The following is an 18,613-nucleotide window of genomic DNA, read 5'->3' on the forward strand; positions in this document are numbered from 1 at the left end:
TATATGCTGCCTTTTAGCGCTATCTATAGGTAAAACGGTGTCTTTATAGATTGAACCCGGCAATGCGTGAGTGGTTTGTGCAGCGCATGCGTTAATTATTTAACGTGATTAATTTTTAAAAATTAATTACTGCCGTTAACGCAATAAATTTGATAGCCCTACTTTAAGCCAAAACTACTCTGGATGAGTGTAACACATTATGTCTGTAACGTTAAATGCAATTAGAAAACGATTCAATTAAGAAATATATATATATATATATGTTTAAAAAAGGCATGTCTGATATTTTTTTACTGATTCCGATACTTCGAAAATGACGTGATCGGATCCGATCGATCGGCAAGTAAGTGGCAGAATCTGATGCATTAATCTGCTAATCTATTAGTGATAAACTCAGTTCAATTCACAGCAGAAGGATGAAGACCTTGTTTTTCTGGTTATTACTTGTACAGTAAGAAATGCGCAAGCCTTTTATCGCAAATCATATTGTATCACGGGGTACCCAAGCGGTTCCCACCCCTAGTGTGCACGTGTAAATAAAAAGGACAAGAAATCCAGTTGCATTTTTTAAGGAAACTTTTATGTGTGCTTGGTGAGCGTTACTCATCGTCATTATGGTTAGACAGGGAAAAAAAGGCCTTTTGCACTTTCCAGTACAGCAGATAAGGTTCCTTATTATTATTAAAGAGTACAAAAAAGAAAAAAAAATAATCACAATTTCCAGAGTTCATTTCTCTCTCTTGCCAGGTGGAGAAAATAAAGACAAAAAAAAAAAAAAAGCGTGAAAAAAGAGCGAGAGACAAGCTTTTGGTCCTGGATTCTTTTCATATGCAACTTCCTGCCATTCCCCTTCCAAATATTTTTGCAAAAAACAAATCTGCCATCAATTTTGACTTTGTTTCTTCTAATCATTGCATAGATTTATTCCCCCATTTCCTTTTGATCGATTTCTTTTTATTCAAGGATGGAGGCATGGAAGGAAGTAGAGGAAAATGGTGCTGAGGACACAGAAAATACTGTTACCACATGGTGTGGAATGTTTAAAAAAAATCTATCGCCAATTATCAACTAGGAAAATATCCTTTTTTTTTTTTTTTTGCTCTAAAAAGAAAAATATTTACAGTGTCCTGACAGTACCCTCCACTCTAGGAAAGCAAGAAAAGAAAGAGTGGTTTAAAAAAAAAAAATTGGTCACCTTATCCAGCAACAAAGGGAATTATGTGTAAATACGTGGTTTCGTTTCTGCTTGATCGACACCCGCCCCGACCTCCCACCCTCTCAGAACGCCTCATCATATAATTCTAATACACAAACAAGGGCTATCGTGTGCGAACCCCTCCCCTCATGTCGAAAACCCTTGGACCCCCTCCCCAAATGATAATAAAATAAATTCCGCAAGAGTATCAAGATTAGCCCTGCCTCCCCAAAAAAAGGCAGAGAGGGTGAAGTTAACAAGCGCACCCTTGTCGCCCATTCTAGGAAGTCAAACTACTACGAAAAGCCGTTGGAACATTTCTTTCATTACCAGCTTCATGTACGTGCACTAGTAAGCTCTTTGTCGGGACTAAAATGACAATTCGGCACATTAGTAGAAGCAATGTTTTCCTACAAATAAGAAAAACTAGAATTTTGTCTGTATTAGAGCACAATTGAACTCATTTCCTGCAATTGATGTCAATAAACGTCTCATCCATGTTGAGGTAAAACTGAGTGAGACGTCTATCACCGTCAATGGACTGAAGCAGTCAGCCCTCCCACATCAAATGTATTGGGCATTAGTTTACTAACACTAGTAAGACGCAATTCTACGACTAGTGTTCATAGCAATTTTTAAATTGTCTTACTAATGATATAAACCTCTTTAATTTTCCTCCATGCGGGCTACTTACCAGAGAGGACAAAAAGTGTGCTAGTACATATACTTGAAGCTGGAATAGCCGGCTTTCCGTAAACTACACTTCACTCGACACGCTTAAACACTTTCAAAGCGGCACCTCGCCGTCGACTCGCTCCCCGACGCGAGCCTTTACAGGTCGCTCTCGCCGTACAAAGCAGTGGAGAAGGACATGTAGTCGAGAGCGCCGGGGACGGCATCGGGCCCAGAGTAGGGCGCCATCCTAGCGATGCAGTACTCGGCCTGGTCGGGCGGGAGCTCCCGTCGCAGTTCGTCGGCAGTGATGAAGTTCTGGAGGGAGTAGAAAGAAATTCCGGATTAAAACATTAGAGTGGACACAAACTCCTGTTTCTTTGAGTCTGGTCAGATCATCAAATCATTCAAAGATCTCTGGATATTAAGGGTGTAACGGTACATGTAATAGTATTGAACTGTTTCGGTCCGTGGTGCTCGGTTCGGAACGGACGCGTACCGAACGAGTTTCTGATGTATTATATAACCCTTACTTTTCGAGGCTGTGAGTCAATCGGGTTACAGTTTCTTTGTGTAGATTATATTTACTCCGTCTTCTCTACTATAATGAGGACCGACACGGTAGCACAGAATAACCCAGAAACGTCAACGGCGCGACAACGTGGCCGCCGCGAGAACGCAGGCGTTAGAGTCAATCAGCCAATGCACACCAGTCGCAGTGCGGCCGCGTGTTAGATGCGTCCCAGAAGCGGCTAAACGCGACGCACACGAAAAGAACGGTCCCAGGACCTAGTCCGTGTTTCACAGGAAACTGTTGACCGTCAGAAAAAAAACACATGCTGCTGCTTTTCCTCTTGTAAACGGCTTGGTTTAGAAGGAAAGAAGGCTACAGCATGTTGTGACTTTACACTTTTGAAACCAAGTAACTATCAGTGCATTCATTCATTCTTTAAAATGTATTCATTTATTTTCTACATTATTTATTTACAAATATTTATATTTGCAGCCTAGGCAGACATTATTTTCAGATAATCATACATCAATCATTCAGGCATGAAAATGGGTCAGGGGTTAAAAAGGTGAGAATGGTGTGGAGGAAATATGTTCCTGCGTTCTGCCAAAATGTCCTCCGTCGGCGAAACATGAGGCGAATTTGACCATTTTAATTTTTCACATCAGGCTTAATATTCAAATTAGCGGGGGTTTAATTAGTTGAAGGAGTTGATTTCAACCACCATTGACTCGCGCTCTCACTCCGAAGCCCAGAAACTATCAAATAACTGGCAAACTGCACAGAATTTTTTCAAATCAACTCCAACGACTAATTGAACCCAGGCTAACTCAAAGATTAAGCCTAATGTAAAAAATTCTGAACTTCCCCTTTAAATTAAAGACCATTGAATATGACCATTAAAATGTTGTCTATAAAAGTTTTAGAGCAATAAAACAAACAACAAAAATGAATGAAATGAACAAGAATCCTTCAAAGTATTTCATAATGGGTCCAAATTATTTTTCGAACAGATCCTGTGACTATAGCACCTTAGAGACAGCCGTTTGCTTTGCTTAGCCAAAACTACAGCTGAGGAGGCAAGATGGATATTTAGAATTTCTTTAAACCTAAGCTTTCAAAACCTTCCACAACAACTGAGCTTGAACCGAGGATTGAGCATGAGCAGTATCAAAAAGTCCTGGCTGTCTTGTTACCTGTTGTGCTGTAATTCCAGGTGGTGCTTGAATTGGATGCTTTTAGCGGTCGACAGTCTTTTAGAGCCAGCGCAAAGTTCGCAGCGCACAGAGATATTTTTGTCATCTTTGCTGGACAAAAATGTGAAGTAATGGCTGTGTTTCCAGTGTGCAAATGCAGCCGTTTGTAGTATATCTCCTGCCTATTTTATTGCATCCTGGCGAGATAGCAAGGCTATGTTGTTTTGGCCAGCGCTCACGGCTCACGCATCATGGTAAAACACATGACCCGTTTTTTTTCCATCCCCGATTAGAAAATGTGACACGTGATGTCACTCCCATGACTACAGTATTCTTCATTCTACATACATTATGGGGCAATAACAAAATAGTAACGCACAGGCATCAAGGAAAGTAACTTTAATCAGATTACTGATTTAGAAAAATGAACGCGTTAGATTGGTCTTTACTGAAAGAAAGTAATCAGATTACAGTTACGCATTACTCACATAACGCGTTACTGACAACACTGCTTTTATATTACCATTAAATACACAAGCTTGACGCTAACTTAACGGGAGCTATTTTTTTCACCGGAGATTTGGCTAGCTCTGGCAGTGTTCAATGCAAGCTGGAACGAACGGCAGTAACTTTGTGATAATGCAAAATATGAAAACGATCGAAACCATTACTCACCAAATTCAATATGCTGGCAAATGCATTCATCTAAAAAAAATTGGGAGTGAGACCTCTCCTCGTCCAGCAAACGTGAATTTGTGCTTAGAACAAGATCATCTGTCGCAATTAGCGGTCTTTGACGCTGCCCCCCGCATTCAAACTTGTTTCTCTCTCAGCGGCTGCGATTAACCTCAATGAAGTTGCTCTCCTAGCTGAGCCTTGCCTATCATTCGTCTTTGTAAGTTTTTAGTAACTTTGTGTATTGAATTTGAAAGGAAAATGTGTGGGGTTTTCTGGCGAACTTTCTCATGAAGCTAAACTGTTGAAGCTACTCACACTTGGAATAATACGATTGTACAACGTTTTAAATGTATTCATTTGGTATATCATTTGGGGGGGGGGGGGGGGGGGGGCACTTTATGTTGATGACCCCAAAACGCAGTGTCAGCAATAAAATAAACTTACAAGAATACTTAATAGGTTGACAATGAGCGTTTTTTGTTTCCCATCATTCTTGACGGGAACTCTAAATCAGGCTGCTGAGGCAATGCTTTTTCGCCAAGATCGTAATCCATTGAATTTGGTACGCCCGCCGGTGTCGTGCCAATGTAGTTACCCCAGTTAAAATTGTATCCGCTGGACGAAGCCATATGGAGGTAGATTTGGGTCTTTATTGTTCAATCCAAAAAAAGTTGCTTCAATTAGAAAAAAAAGTTGCTTCAATCAAAATATATATTTTTAACAAAAAATAAGGTCGCTTCAATCAAAAAAAAAAATGTTTGCAAAAATAAATTTGAAACTCAAAAAACTAACAAAAAGCTATTTTTCTTTGATTATTTATTTTTTCTTTTTTTTTTTGATTGAAGTCGTTTTTTTAATTGAAGCAACTTTTTGATTGAAGTAATGTTGATTTGTGTTTGGGCCACATTTTGGCAAGGACATTTTTCTCTTATTCAATCAAAAAATAAGTTGCTTCAAAAAATATAGATTTTCAAATAGAAAAATCACTTCAATCAAAAAAAAAAAAAAAACTTCAATCATAGAAAAAAGTTTTTGAATGCGAAAAAATATTTGAAATTGAAAAATTTGCATTTGAACACAATTTTTCATTGAAAAAGTTTTCTTTGACGCAATCCTTTTTGTGTTTGGGCCATATTATGATTAGGACGTTTGTATATAAATCATTCAATCCCCCAAAAAGTTGCTTCAATCAAAAAAAAAAACAAAAAAAACATTTTCAATCAAATAAAATAAAATATATTTAAAATACTTTTTTCTCTCTCTTTTCTCTCTCTCTCTCTCTCTCTAATATATATATATATATATATATATATATATATATATATATATATATATATATATATTTTTTTTTTTTTTTATAAATTATATGCAAAGCAAATGACAGTCTAAGGTGCTCGAAAAATAGTTTCGCTCCATTATGAAAATGTTTTTTGTTCATTTAATTCATTTTTGTTGCAGTTTTATTGCTTTACAACTTTTGTACATATACAGTGGGTTTTCCCATTGGCAGTGTATCAAATACTTGTTCTTCCCACTGTATAGGGAAGTCAATTACCTGCAATGACGCTTTTAGGCCACCAGGGGGGCCTGCCCCCCCCCTTAAAATCCGCTTATGCCCACAGCCCCCAAAAACTTTACAGCTCCACTGCACCACACACAACGAATGTACACAATTTGGGCAATTTACCGTCACCCCTCTGTCTAGTATACTGCATATGCTTCAAATTGACTTTGAGCATTGAAGATTTATGTGACTGCTTTGTGTTTTATGACGATGATTCATCAAATTTCTCAGCCATTATCTGCATGCACTAAACTTAATATCCTTGCAATTTCATAACGTCTGTGTAGTCATTTAGATTTTGATAACATCACAAGCAGTATGTCTCTGAAGGTGCGATAAGCAAAGTAAAAATAAAATTAAAATACCTGCTCTAACCAAACTGAAATGGCAGATTTCCTCTTTCTTTCCATGTATTTGTATTTGGAAGCTGACTTTTCACCAAAGTCTACGTTTGAAACCCACCTTATCTGCAGCCAGGATCTTGAAAGAGGCGATGACCTGGTCCGCGGTGTCGGTGTCTGTGGTCTCCCTGGACATGAAGTCGATGAAGGCCTGGAAGGTGACTGTGCCTGTGTTGTTGGGGTCCACGATGCCCATGATGCGGGCGAACTCGGCGTCGCCCTAGTGGCCGACAAAGAAAAGGGATTAACCCGGAAGACATTTTTTCGCACAGCCATTGAGAACATAACACAAAACAAAGACACTCATGCACAAAGATGGAAACCAAGAACACAACACGCATCATGCGACATTTACTAGTTCATACAAGAAAAACACTTTGACGAAGAATGTGCTAGACATAGGAGAGAACAAGCAGTGTTAAAAAGCTAGCAGGGTACCTGCAGGTAACATTAACACAGTGTATAGCCCCCTATGGAATCCGTAATTGTGGAATTTTCCGTAGATTTTAACGTTTTCCACAGGAATCAAAACTGTCCGGGAGAAAAGGCAAGGTCGGAATGAAATGGCATAAGAATGTTCATCATATCGATGTTTTAGGGGAATTTACACGAGAGTAACATATAACTCCTCATTAGTGCCGCAATGATTCATCAATTGATTAGGAAAAAATGCTTCGAAGTACATTTTGCTGTTTTAATGATTTGTTCAATTAGAGTGGCGTAACGGTTTGTTTTCAAAGTGTTGCATTTAATTTTAATGATTTGGGAGGATACACTGCCCTCTGGTGGCAAGAGTGCATATGACAACTCGTCCAACATTGCTGAATCCAGCTGCTCCCTGTTAATGACAACGTTTTTGTTTGCGCTAATGTGTTTGCTCATATGTTCGTAATTTAGATTAGAGGTATATTTAGCTGTTTTTTGTGGAAATATGTGTTTGAATGATTTGTTAGAGGATTAAAAAAAACATTAGCATTTTATAGCTTTTAAGCTAGCGGACTTTTGTTCTTCAAGTTAGGTTAATTCTACTAATCTACTAAATATTTCTAATAATCTACTAAATTTATATATTGATTAAACAAATTAGATATTTAAACTTTTATTGTTTTGTTTTAATGTCGAAATGTGTTTGTGTCACAGCTCTACAAAAAAAAAATTCAAAATGTGAAAAAGTAAAGGATGTAAAGAACTTCAAAGAACCACAAAAAGTCTTGTTTGTCGTCTGTCATTTAGTAAGGACAGAACAGGGGTATTAAAATGACTTATAAAATGGCGTTCTGAGGGGTTTGTTTTGGGGGAGGGGGCAAAAGGCAGCACGCAAAAAAGCAAGTAGTTCTTTAATACATTGCCAAAGCTTTCATTAAAACATTTTTTTTTTTGCTGTTCTCAGATCCTCAATTTTTTCTTAATACCGTTGAGGCTATGCTAAGGTATTAACTAGGGTTGCACGATATCCATTTTTTGAAACCGATATCGATAACTTCCTGCTCCTTAAGGCCGATACCGATACGATAACCAACAATATATATATATACAATTTTTCAATGTGAATTCACCTGAGTTTTTGAACACCTGTAGGTCAAAAATACTAGTGGTGGATTCAGCATAGATTTGCCTTTGACCTAACCAGAATTTTCATGATGACATGAACAAGAGTTTCGCGATTATTATCATCTAAAAATGTGATATCATGTAAAAACAGGATAACTATCATGTCATAACGTGACATCTATGATGTAAAAACATGATTGCCATCATGTAAAAATGAGATATCTATGATGTACAAATTATTATGACGTCATCTCAATAAATCCAATAACATTATATAGGTATGTAAACAGGAGTGGATAAAAAGCACACATCCCAATCCACCGACACGTCCCAAAATTAATATTAATAGGCCCGAATTGGGCCGCCCGATAATATACAATGTTATTGGATATATTGGGTTGACGTCATAATTCCTATTATCGGACCGATAATTATCGGACCGATAATTATCGTGCACCTCTAGTATTAACACTTTGTTTGATTTCTAAAATTAACCTGCACCACATCAAATGTTTTGTGATCCGATTACTCGATTACCTATACACCTAGTACCAATGCTTTAACAACTCCTATTTGCACGCTTGCATCGAGTATAACACCAAATTTGCAACTTTACTGAACCAATTAGCAAGTTATCATCATTATGTTCATGATGTAGAGCTTGAAAACTGTTTGACCTGCAGACACCCTGAGATTGGGGACTGGGGGGTAGGGTGGGTGGGGGCTAAAGCCAGCATTGGCATCAGTACCAGGCTGTTTCCTGTAGAAATGAGCAGAGCTCGGTAATCCTCTGCCACCATCTGTCCCGATCGCTTCTGTTGGTGGGGGGGCCGGCATGGTAGGAAATTTATAGGCGGTAGGTGACAGAAATGGTAAGATAGATGTGACAAAACAGGAAGGGAGAATCGTGTTTGGGGAGGCGTGAGAAAAAAAGATAAAAAGCACGAGTCAACGTTGAGAGCAACATAAAAACTGAAAAGCGCGACCCAAGATGATGCTTGTACAGAGCAACAGAGACCCCTGGTGGACGCACAGGGACGCAACATGTCAATGCGTGACGGGAATCAAACCAAGGAGCCTTGGAAGCAGGAAAAGAAACCATGCTCTTTGGGTAATGATTAAAATATCCAAATAATAAAACACTAACACATGAAAAAAACATCTAAATGTGTATGGAGGCGTCGTGTTCCTGCTTCCAGCTGGCCTCCCCCACTCTTCGCTCCTTCTCCCGGTTCCTACCTGCTTGTCGTTCTCCACGTCGTAGCCCAGACTGATCAAACAGGCTTTGAATTCCTCAGCCATGAGGGCCCCGCTGTGATCCTGAAGCGGCCCAATGACAGCCAATGACAGAGCGCCACGTTCATACGCCAGGGCCCAAATCGTGACCATGGGTTGAGGGGGAGATGGACCATGCGGGAGGCATGACGGGATGGATGGGAGACAGACAAGGATGGTTGTTGAAACAAAAGTCCTCACAGAATCAAGTATGGTGCTGAAATGCATGCGGGGACATCATGTCTTTAAAAAAATAAATATGGGTCATGCCATTTAAAGGGAATTTAACAAGATGCTATGGCACAAATGACAAACAGGGTGGCCGTATGAGAGACATCCCAAGTACATCATTCACACCAACACACTCCCTAGTGGTTATTCCACATTGTTTCATGGACTACATAACCCATTTCAACCATGAAAACACACCAAATGTTGTCACACATCTCCAATAAGTGGTAATATATTCATTGTGAAACACTCACTGTCCTTCTGAGTGACGGCCCCAGAAATGAACAAGTGCTTCGACTAACTCACTTGGCTCCCTTTTTAGTCCTTCTTTGGTCTGAACATGACCATGCACATGAATATCAGCATACTTTCATCAACCTTTCCTGTCTGGGTCAACACTAAATTTTCGACATATATTGGCTGGCCATGATATCGGGCCAATTAAAAGGACTGTTTTCTAGATCGGCCAACGGCCAATATATAGCCGATAAAATAGGATAACTTATGTTCGCTGTTTGGTGGGTGATAAGCTTTCTAATGAAGGCTAACCGATAGCTCGGGCCAATGTATTTTTTTTTTTATTTTTTAGATGGGATAATATTAGCTAATACAGTGGTACCTCGACATATGAAGTTAATTCGTTCCAGGACCTTGTTTGTAAGTCGAAATGGTCGTATGTCGGGCAGGATTTTCCCATAAGAATACATTATAATTCCATTAATTTGTTCCACAGCCCGAAAACCTCCACTAAATTCTTCATAAATACTGATTTTACTACTGCAAATATCAATTACAAAGAGCAAAGCAAACAAATTATTAATAAATATCGGAATAATAATATAATAATAGTAGGGCTGTCAAACGATTAAAAATTTTAACCGAGTTAATCACAGCTTAAAAATTAATTAATCATAATTAATTGCAATTCAAACCATCTCTAAAATATGCCATATTTTTCTGTAAATTATTGTTGGAATGGAAGGATAAGACACAAAATGGATATATACATTCAACATACTGTACATAAGTACTGTATTTGTTTATTATAACAATAAATCCACAAGATGGCATTAACATTATTAACATTCTTTCTGTTAAAGGAATCCACGGATAGAAAGACTTGTAGTTCATAATAGATAAATGTTAATACAAGTTATAGTAATTTTGTATTAAAACCCCCCTTAAATGTTTTCATTTTAATACATTTTGTAACATTTTCAATCAAAGAATAAACTAGTAGCTCGCCATTGTTGACTTCGCCGAGCAGTGACGTCTCATTGGCTTCCTGCCGGTCTTCCAGTGTCTTTAACTACGTAAGGTAGTGATTGAAATACACCACAAGGTGTCAATGGCGAGTTTTAAATTACTTAGAAATCAAGCCAATGAGTGTGTTTTGTCCCTCGACTGACTCCGTAGTTCCCTGTTTACTGGTACTTCACGGTCATTTGAGTGCTGGCTTCACAACGTACGAGACCTCTGATAGTTTGTATATCGTGACTAAATATTGCCATCCAGTGTATTTGTTGAGCTAAACGAAATGTTTGAATAGAGTTTGACCAAAGTCTGATTAAGTTTTATGTGTATTTTGCATAGCTATTTCTTTTTGTGAGCGTTATTTTTTTTTGGAGAGATAGCACAACAAAAATAATATTCGTTTCGATAACTGATACTTATGTTTGTTGTGAAGGAGTTGCCGAAGCTTATGCCAATAAACGGCGCGGTCCAATGAACGCCTTTCTCTGCCTCTTAGCTCTCAATATACAAAAAAACGGCGTCATTGTCATCTATTTGAGGCAATGCCTTTACTTTCGTTTTGTTTATTTGCTGCGGGGGACACTAGGCGTGTTGTGTTGTACAAGTTGATGGAATAAATGATGAGAAACCTGAAGAAGCTGGCGATTTCTTTGGCGATGTCACCACAATAATAATTGCCACCTTAACTTATAAAGACTGGCGAACGGAGGAGGACCGCCGAGATCATACACCGTCTACGGCTGTGTAGTTGAGCCATGTCACGGATGCGCACTCCACGCTCATATTTTTCTATCATATCCATCTTCATGTCAATGGTAAGCATCTCTTTTTTCCTTTTTTTTCACCACCTGCACTAACATGGTTGAAACCCATGTTGATTTCTCTCACAAGAAAATACACCGCGCAGGCAAACAAAGACTGCGGTACTGTCATAGATCGTCGTATTTAGAGTCGGATGTAGAAACAAATGGCAAGTCAAATTTTACGTCGGATGTCGAAAAGATCGTGTGTAGAAGGGATCGTATGTCGAGGTACTACTGTATATTCGATACAATCTGTTAACTGTTATGTCTTTTGTGTAATTTTTTGACTTTGGCTTACTGCAAGCGATTGTGCAGATTTTTATTACTTGAAATAAAGCCATGAGGGCTGAATTTGCATGCCTGACCTTGTCAAAGTGGTTGAAAGAGGCCCGATACTCGTACAGCTCCTCCTGGCTGATGCCCTTGGCGTCACGTGTCAGGATCTGGTTCTCGATCTCGTTGATGGTCCTGGCAATGGTGGTGAGCAACTGCTCCCAGCCCACGCGGATGTGCTGTGGGAGGAAGTGCGTTAACAAATATCTTACACAGTATCCAACTCAAGTGAGGTTGTTACTACCTCCATGGAGTAGGGCGTGTACGTATTGTCAAAGATAAGAGCCTCCTGGATGAGCTTGTGAACGCCCTCAAGCTGGTCGATGTTAGGCTTGTAGTCTACAATGCTCCGCTCGTACTCCTTCAGGTTGGTCAGCTGGTCCTCCAGAGTGCCAATCATCTCAATGGATATCGTGCCAATTTCCTGTGCGTGCAACATTTACCTTGATTAAATTGGGAGAGGAGTCTATTTGGCAAGTGGCAACGATTCTGGCAAGTGTAGCTGGCAAAAGGTGAAGCCTTTTCTTGTGCAGGAGCACTTTGAAGCAGTAACTCATGCTTTCATCAAATATTGACTGGATTACAGTACATGCACTTTATTTTAGGGTCAGCCAGTCCTCCCTACATATATGTCCAGTTAGTCCAAAACGCTGCTGCTTTCCTTCTAATTGGAACACATAAGCGGGAGCATATTACACCTGAAATGGCCTCCCTCCACTGGTTGCTTGAACATTCAGCTTTTTGCCATCAAAACTCCACCACCATTACTTTATTGTCTGATGTTCAAGTTGCCTTTTTTGAAAGCTGCAACTACAATGTAAAGTTCTAAAGAACATCGATAAAATTCAATCGAGTACCTCCATCTTATTTTGTATCCAGGGACCGACCACGTTGGCTTGCTCAGCAAAGTTGCGTCTCAGGTTGTCGTGGGACTGCTGCTTGCGAAGCTCCTCCTGGAGGGCTCGGTCACGCTGAGGCACCAGCTTCTCTGCCTGCAAACACATGTTGTGCCATTACATCGTCGTAATCATCATCTAAACATGCGAGAGGATTTACCATGGCAGATGCCTTCTCTTTTTAATCGTTTGCTCTCTGTCAATGCCCAGTTACAACTGGCAATAACTAGTATCAAGAGACAAATACACGTGTTATCCGTGCGCGCTTCTATCTAGTCTCAACGAGCGTTTACAGGCAACATCAGTTTGCTAGGTTTTCTCCCTCACACCTGACACAGCACCCTCGATTCAGACTAGTGATGGTGCGCTCTAGAGGTGGGAATCTTTGAGCACCTAACGATTCGATTAAGATTCAGAGGCTCCAATTCGATTATAAATCGATTATTGATGCACCACAACCCCCCCCCTTTTTATTTTTTGTACAATAGTTCCAAAATTGTTCAAAAATCCTCTCAGGCTAAACAAAATACTATTTCAGTATCAAGTTAACCCTTAAAAACAGTAAAAAAAAAGATTTTGCCGATTTTTTTTTTTTTTTTTTTTAAAGTAATTAGGTTCGCTACAACACAGCCTTCTAGAGAAGTCTACTGCTTTAAGATGGCGCCTGTTTACTAGTGCGGGAAAGTTTCATTTCGCATCTAGTTCTTGGTATATGATCTAACGCGGCCGTCGTCTGTCATTTCACATGAAGTTCTAGATATACGTAATATCTACCATAGCCGTATGTTGCCGTATGTTTGTAGCAACTAGCAACTGGGCGTTGTTTGTAGCGGCTGACGTCTGCAGTCAGGTATTATTGTTTTTTTTTTTTTTATCTAGCGGCATGAGTCGAACATGATATTTACTCTCGGTCCGTTCCTCATTGCGTCCTGAAGACAGCGCTGACTGTGTTTTATTTCCGCTTTACCTGGTACAATTATATAATCGGAATTTGGATGTTTGTGAATCGTTCTAGAATCTTCCACGACCGGATCGCGAATAATCTAAGAATCGGAAATTTCGCACACCTCTAGTGTGCTCCACCTACAGTGTATCACAAAAGTGAGTACAAAACCTCGCATTTCTGCAGATATTTAAGTATATCTTTTCATGGGACAACATGAACAAAATTACACTTTGACCCAATGAAAAGTAGTCTGTGTGCAGCTTATATAATAGAGTTAATTTATTTTCCCCTCAAATAACTCAAAATATAGCCATTAATATCCAAACCCCTGGCAACAAAAGTGAGTACATTTGGCTATCACTGCTTAATCTCCCACTTCACTTAGGAGAGACAGACTGCTGCCACCTACTGTCAACGCTGTTGTTGTCCCAAAATATTGCACCTCATGCCTCCTAGCATGCAATGCAGCGCTGATGATATTAATGACTTCACATTCCTTGCGAATTATTTCTTCAGTTACTGTTCCAGTTGTTTCATCAATTGGTAGTCATGCTTTTCAATTCGTTGTTATATGATATTTAAAGTTAAGTTTGGAAATCGTGAGTTTGAATGACCTTTGATTTATTTACCTTCTATTTCTTGTCTATCCTTGCGAAGTGGTGGAAGCCAGTTCTTCTGATTCGTGCTCATGAGCGCCACAAAATGGCTACTCATGGAAAAGTTGCAAGGTCAGTAATGTATTTTGACAAGGGCTGTCAAACGATTAAAATTTTTAATCTAGTTAATCACCGCTTAAAAATTAATTAATCGTAATTAATCACAATTCAAACCATCTCTAAAATATGCCATATTTTTCTGTAAATTATTGTTGAAATCGAAAGATAAGACAGGACGGATATATACATTTAACATACTGTACATAAGTACTGTATTTGTTTATTATAACAATAAATCCACAAGACGGCATTAACATTAACATTCTTTCTGTGAAAGGGATCCACGGATAGAAAGACTTGTAGTTCTTAAAAGATAAATGTGAGTACAAGTTATGGTAATTTTGATAGTTTGTATATTGCGACTAAATATTGCCATCTAGTGTATTTGTTGAGCTAAACTTAATGTTTGAATAGAGTATTATTTTGGATAGCTATTTTGATTGGGAATGCCAGATCTCTTTGCATTGAGTGCTTTTCTTTTTGTGAACGTTATTTTATTTTAGAGAGATAGGAATATTATTTTTGTTGTGCTTTCACTAAATGATACTGTAGCAACGTAAATGTTCTTAATGGCCCAAATGCATGATGGGAATTTGAGCAACCATGAGTCACAGTGGTTGCTGCAAATGGTATATCTTCTCTGCGTTGAATACAATACATGGTATTAAGAAACAAATCATCTGACGTTATTCTTCCCCATGTCGCTTGCCACAATAGTTATAACAGTTGTGGAAGAGATGCAACCGCCTATTCCATTAAATAGCGCGGCTCCAATAAATGCCTGCGTTACCAATTCGCCCTTCTTAGAAATTGACAGTGCTAGGGACTGGCGATACATGTTGGCTCGTTGTCGTCGGTTGGTTCGGGTCGTCCGATTTCCTCCTGAGGAAGACGGCGGTGCACATATAAACACCGAGAGGCGTTGGATGGCTTTTTGTGGGTACTTTTATTAAATATACAAATGAATGTGGAGGACGCAGCACTTGAGCCGGCACTAACTGCGCACTTTCTTTACTCTCTCGCTCCCTCTCTCACTCGACCACTTTCTTCCTCACTGCTCAATCTGACAATGGCGGTCACATTGAAAATAACAGCGGCCCCCTTGGCAGGTGCCGGTAACACCTGCGTCCATTATCTCTGCCCTTAGCTCTCAATATACTTCAAACGGCGCCATTGTAGTCTGTTCGCGGCAATGCTTGAGTGGGTCGTTCCATGCATGCGTTAATTGCATTAAATATTTTAACGTGATTAATTTTAAAAATTAATTACCGCCCGTTAACGCGTTAATTTTGACACCCTTAATTTTGACTTAATTATTTGTGCACCATATTGCTCAAATCATGTTGCAGTGCATCTAGCCCTTATATCCTGATCCATTTTTTTAAAACTCGATGTGTCTCGGTACATTTTGTATCCTATTGCGATACATCATCAAACAATGCTTTGTCCCAAATCTAATTCAAACAGTACTGCCTCAAACCAAGCAAAAGTCAATCTCCCACTGAGTTAAGCAATATTTGCTCCCTTCAGGTAGCTGCCCTAACTTATGTGTCACTTTTAAAGGGAGTGCAGTAGGTTTGCTTATTGGTGCGAAGAGGTCGGTAGAGTTTACTCCATTGTCAAGAGCATTGTACCCTCTTTGTAAAGCGCTGGCTTGCACCTGTCTACAGGATTACCTAAACCTGGACAGAAACTCCTCTTGCTTGTCACAGACTCTCACGCAAGTCATGATTTAGACGGACGGCATCTGAAAATAATGCTTACCCACCGTACAAATACTTATCTATATCTGGTATAAACTACACTACCAGATATGCATTAGAGTCACTCTACCTGATCCCACTTGCTGTCGATGCTCTGTGGAGTGATGGCTGTGTACTGGTTGGTTCCGCTCAGCTTAATGCCGTTGTGTTGCGCAATCTTCTGCACCTCGTTGTGGATGGCCAGGATGGCCTCACGCTCCTTGTTGGCCTCAGGCAAGGTGGCCTTAAACTGCTCATGAGCACGGATCAGACTCTGTGGGAGCAAAAGGTCCATTATTTTAACCGTCCAATATATAGTATGTTGCATCTGTCAAATTCACAACAAGTCTACCTCGATCTCCTCGATATTGTGGACGATGAACATGTCCTGCAGGTCCTCCATGGCACCCTCCATCCAGTTGTTGAAGGGTGCTGCCCGCTTGGCATACTCCAGGTAAAGCTCATCAATAGACTCTAGCAGTTTCTCAGTTTTCTGCAAAGAGGCAAGCACACATGAGACGGTAAGGTCTTCGAGTCGATTGTGGTTAACACGTTGTAAGGCTAAAACCTGAAGCGAGTCCCTGCGCCTCTGTGTAAGTTGTCCAAGGTTGTCCCACTGCTCGCAGATCTTTTGGCAGCGAGCGTTGACGCTGGGCGCATCGTAGTAGTCTAGCTCACTGGGAGAAAACATTGGATGGTCAACGTAAAACACATGAGATAGTAGAGCTGGGCGATATGAAAACCCTGGGAAATATATATATGGCGGAAAAAACAGACAAAACTGAAAAAGCAGTTTCTGCTCTTGCACTCCTCTTTAAAAGAAACTGCTGAATTTTAAGACAAAAGAACTGTTGTGTTTGATAGAATATCTAATAATAATAATCTAATCATAATCTATATGCTGCCATAGCAGATTCATGGCACATAAAGCCCCCCCGAACTATTTAATTTGTCCGTTTTACCCTGAAAACCCCCGTTTACAGACCTTGCGCAACCGCTTTTGTTTCAACCCAGCCATAAAAGGAAGGTAATTAACTATATTTATTATTCAAAATGTCTGTCGTTTTTAGCTTAGAATCATTAATTGACGTCTCATATTTCGTTTAAAAAAAACGACTTTGAAAAATCATTCACTCACATATTTGAAACTTTTAAACAAATGATGTCAAAATGAAAAAAATGGCTTCTGTAAAAAAGTCACGGATATCTACCTCATAACTATCGCTTAATTGTATTTTTTTTTTTGTTGCAGTCACATTTTCTCCGATATGTTAGATGATAATCGATCCAAAAAAAGAAAAATTGAATAAAAAAAACGTTTAAAAGAGTAAATATATGAAAAAGAAAATCTCGCCCACTCCTTAATGTCTGCGATTTCTGCATCGCGATCCTTATTATATTACCATGTTTCACCCAGAAAATCCCCAGAAAATCCAGCTGTGGCCATTTTCAGCTATGTCTTGACACTCAGTGATACATGCTTCATGGAGTTTATGGATCGAAACAAACAAGGTAACTACGCGATAATATCTCGTTAAAGTCATGGCGTCTGTAATTCTGCTCTCGCGTGCTCTCACCTCCAGATAGGCTTTTGCTGTTTAAAAAAACCCTTTCTTTTTTTTTTTTTTTTTTTTAAATGCCCTCCTGTTCAAAATTTTTCTTTACCCAGAAAATTGAGATTTTAAGCTTTCCAATGATGTATCACACATGCATATCGGACAATTTTGAAAGTTGGCCAAATTGTAGGTCTCAGAGCGGAACTTCAAGTCACCTGAGTGTTTTCCGCCATATACTGTATATCAATATACACATTTTTTAAATTATGTTAATTAAGTTTACAGATAACAAAAAGCAAAGTTTGACACTTCAAGAATATATTTTTAGTAACTAACTACTAAGTAACTATGTCTAAACTGACCTGAAAACCTAAAGACTTTGTGATTCCCTCTTTATTTGTCTCCAAAGAAGCGAATATGTCATGCATACACATTTTTAATGATTATTTGTTTGCCCATGTGTCAAAATAAAGCTTTTGAACAAATTGGGTATTCATTGGTTCATCACGTACTTCAGCTCCTGCGCGATGGCAGCAATCTGCTCCACTCGGTCCTGATGGGCGGCCAGGTCACTGTCGAAAGCTTCGTGCTTCCGGAGCAGTGCCTTCACCTCCGACAGTGAGGCGGTCTCGTAGTCTCTCTGGGTAAGCATGGCTTCCTTGCCTATACAATACAAACAACGGTACTTAACACAACACCTACAATAAGAAAGCGTATTATAAAGCTACTTCAGAAATGTTGATATACGCGATTAAAACACGTGACTGTAGCAGGTTCTAGACCAACATCGCGATTAATTTGATATATAAAGTAATATATTTTGGTTCACAACCGGCCCAAATAGGAGTCTTTGATCCTACCATCGGTCCAGGATTCATGGATTGAGGCCTTCTGGCGGAACTTCTCAGCCAAGTGGTCCAATCTCTCAAGACGTCTAATCTCATTGAGGAGCCACTCCTCGTAGCCTTTCTCCGCTCCCTCCAGGGTGTGCCACGCTCTGTTGATATCCTGACCAGCATAAATACGGGATAGAGAGGTGATAATCAAATGTTGTCTGTTTATGAAAGCTTTGTGATTTGTAAGCGTGTACATA

The 18,613-nt window shown here is 39.4% G+C and overlaps 1 protein-coding gene across 4 annotated transcripts in view; it reads right to left on the reverse strand.

The window, feature by feature from the left end:
• Positions 1-1,172: 1,172 nt before the first annotated feature.
• Positions 1,173-18,613, reverse strand: part of actn4 (actinin, alpha 4) — a 105,615-nt gene continuing 88,174 nt past the window's right edge. For 2 of the 4 annotated variants that reach the window (XM_057839735.1, XM_057839736.1), the window contains exons 12-23: positions 18,381-18,528; positions 18,033-18,183; positions 16,533-16,641; positions 16,317-16,457; positions 16,056-16,238; positions 12,522-12,656; positions 11,909-12,088; positions 11,697-11,843; positions 9,008-9,088; positions 8,518-8,583; positions 6,279-6,437; positions 1,173-2,185 (exon numbers count right to left, since the gene is read on the reverse strand). In XM_057839735.1, the coding sequence (XP_057695718.1) occupies positions 2,027-2,185; positions 6,279-6,437; positions 8,518-8,583; positions 9,008-9,088; positions 11,697-11,843; positions 11,909-12,088; positions 12,522-12,656; positions 16,056-16,238; positions 16,317-16,457; positions 16,533-16,641; positions 18,033-18,183; positions 18,381-18,528 (1,659 nt within the window). In that variant the 3' untranslated portion in view covers positions 1,173-2,026. The remainder of the gene's footprint in view (positions 2,186-6,278; positions 6,438-8,517; positions 8,584-9,007; positions 9,089-11,696; positions 11,844-11,908; positions 12,089-12,521; positions 12,657-16,055; positions 16,239-16,316; positions 16,458-16,532; positions 16,642-18,032; positions 18,184-18,380; positions 18,529-18,613) is intronic. The other 2 variants (XM_057839733.1, XM_057839732.1) reach the window with 1 other exon arrangement.

This window comes from Corythoichthys intestinalis, chromosome 6, assembly GCF_030265065.1.
Source record: "Corythoichthys intestinalis isolate RoL2023-P3 chromosome 6, ASM3026506v1, whole genome shotgun sequence".
Classification (NCBI taxonomy): domain Eukaryota; kingdom Metazoa; phylum Chordata; class Actinopteri; order Syngnathiformes; family Syngnathidae; genus Corythoichthys; species Corythoichthys intestinalis.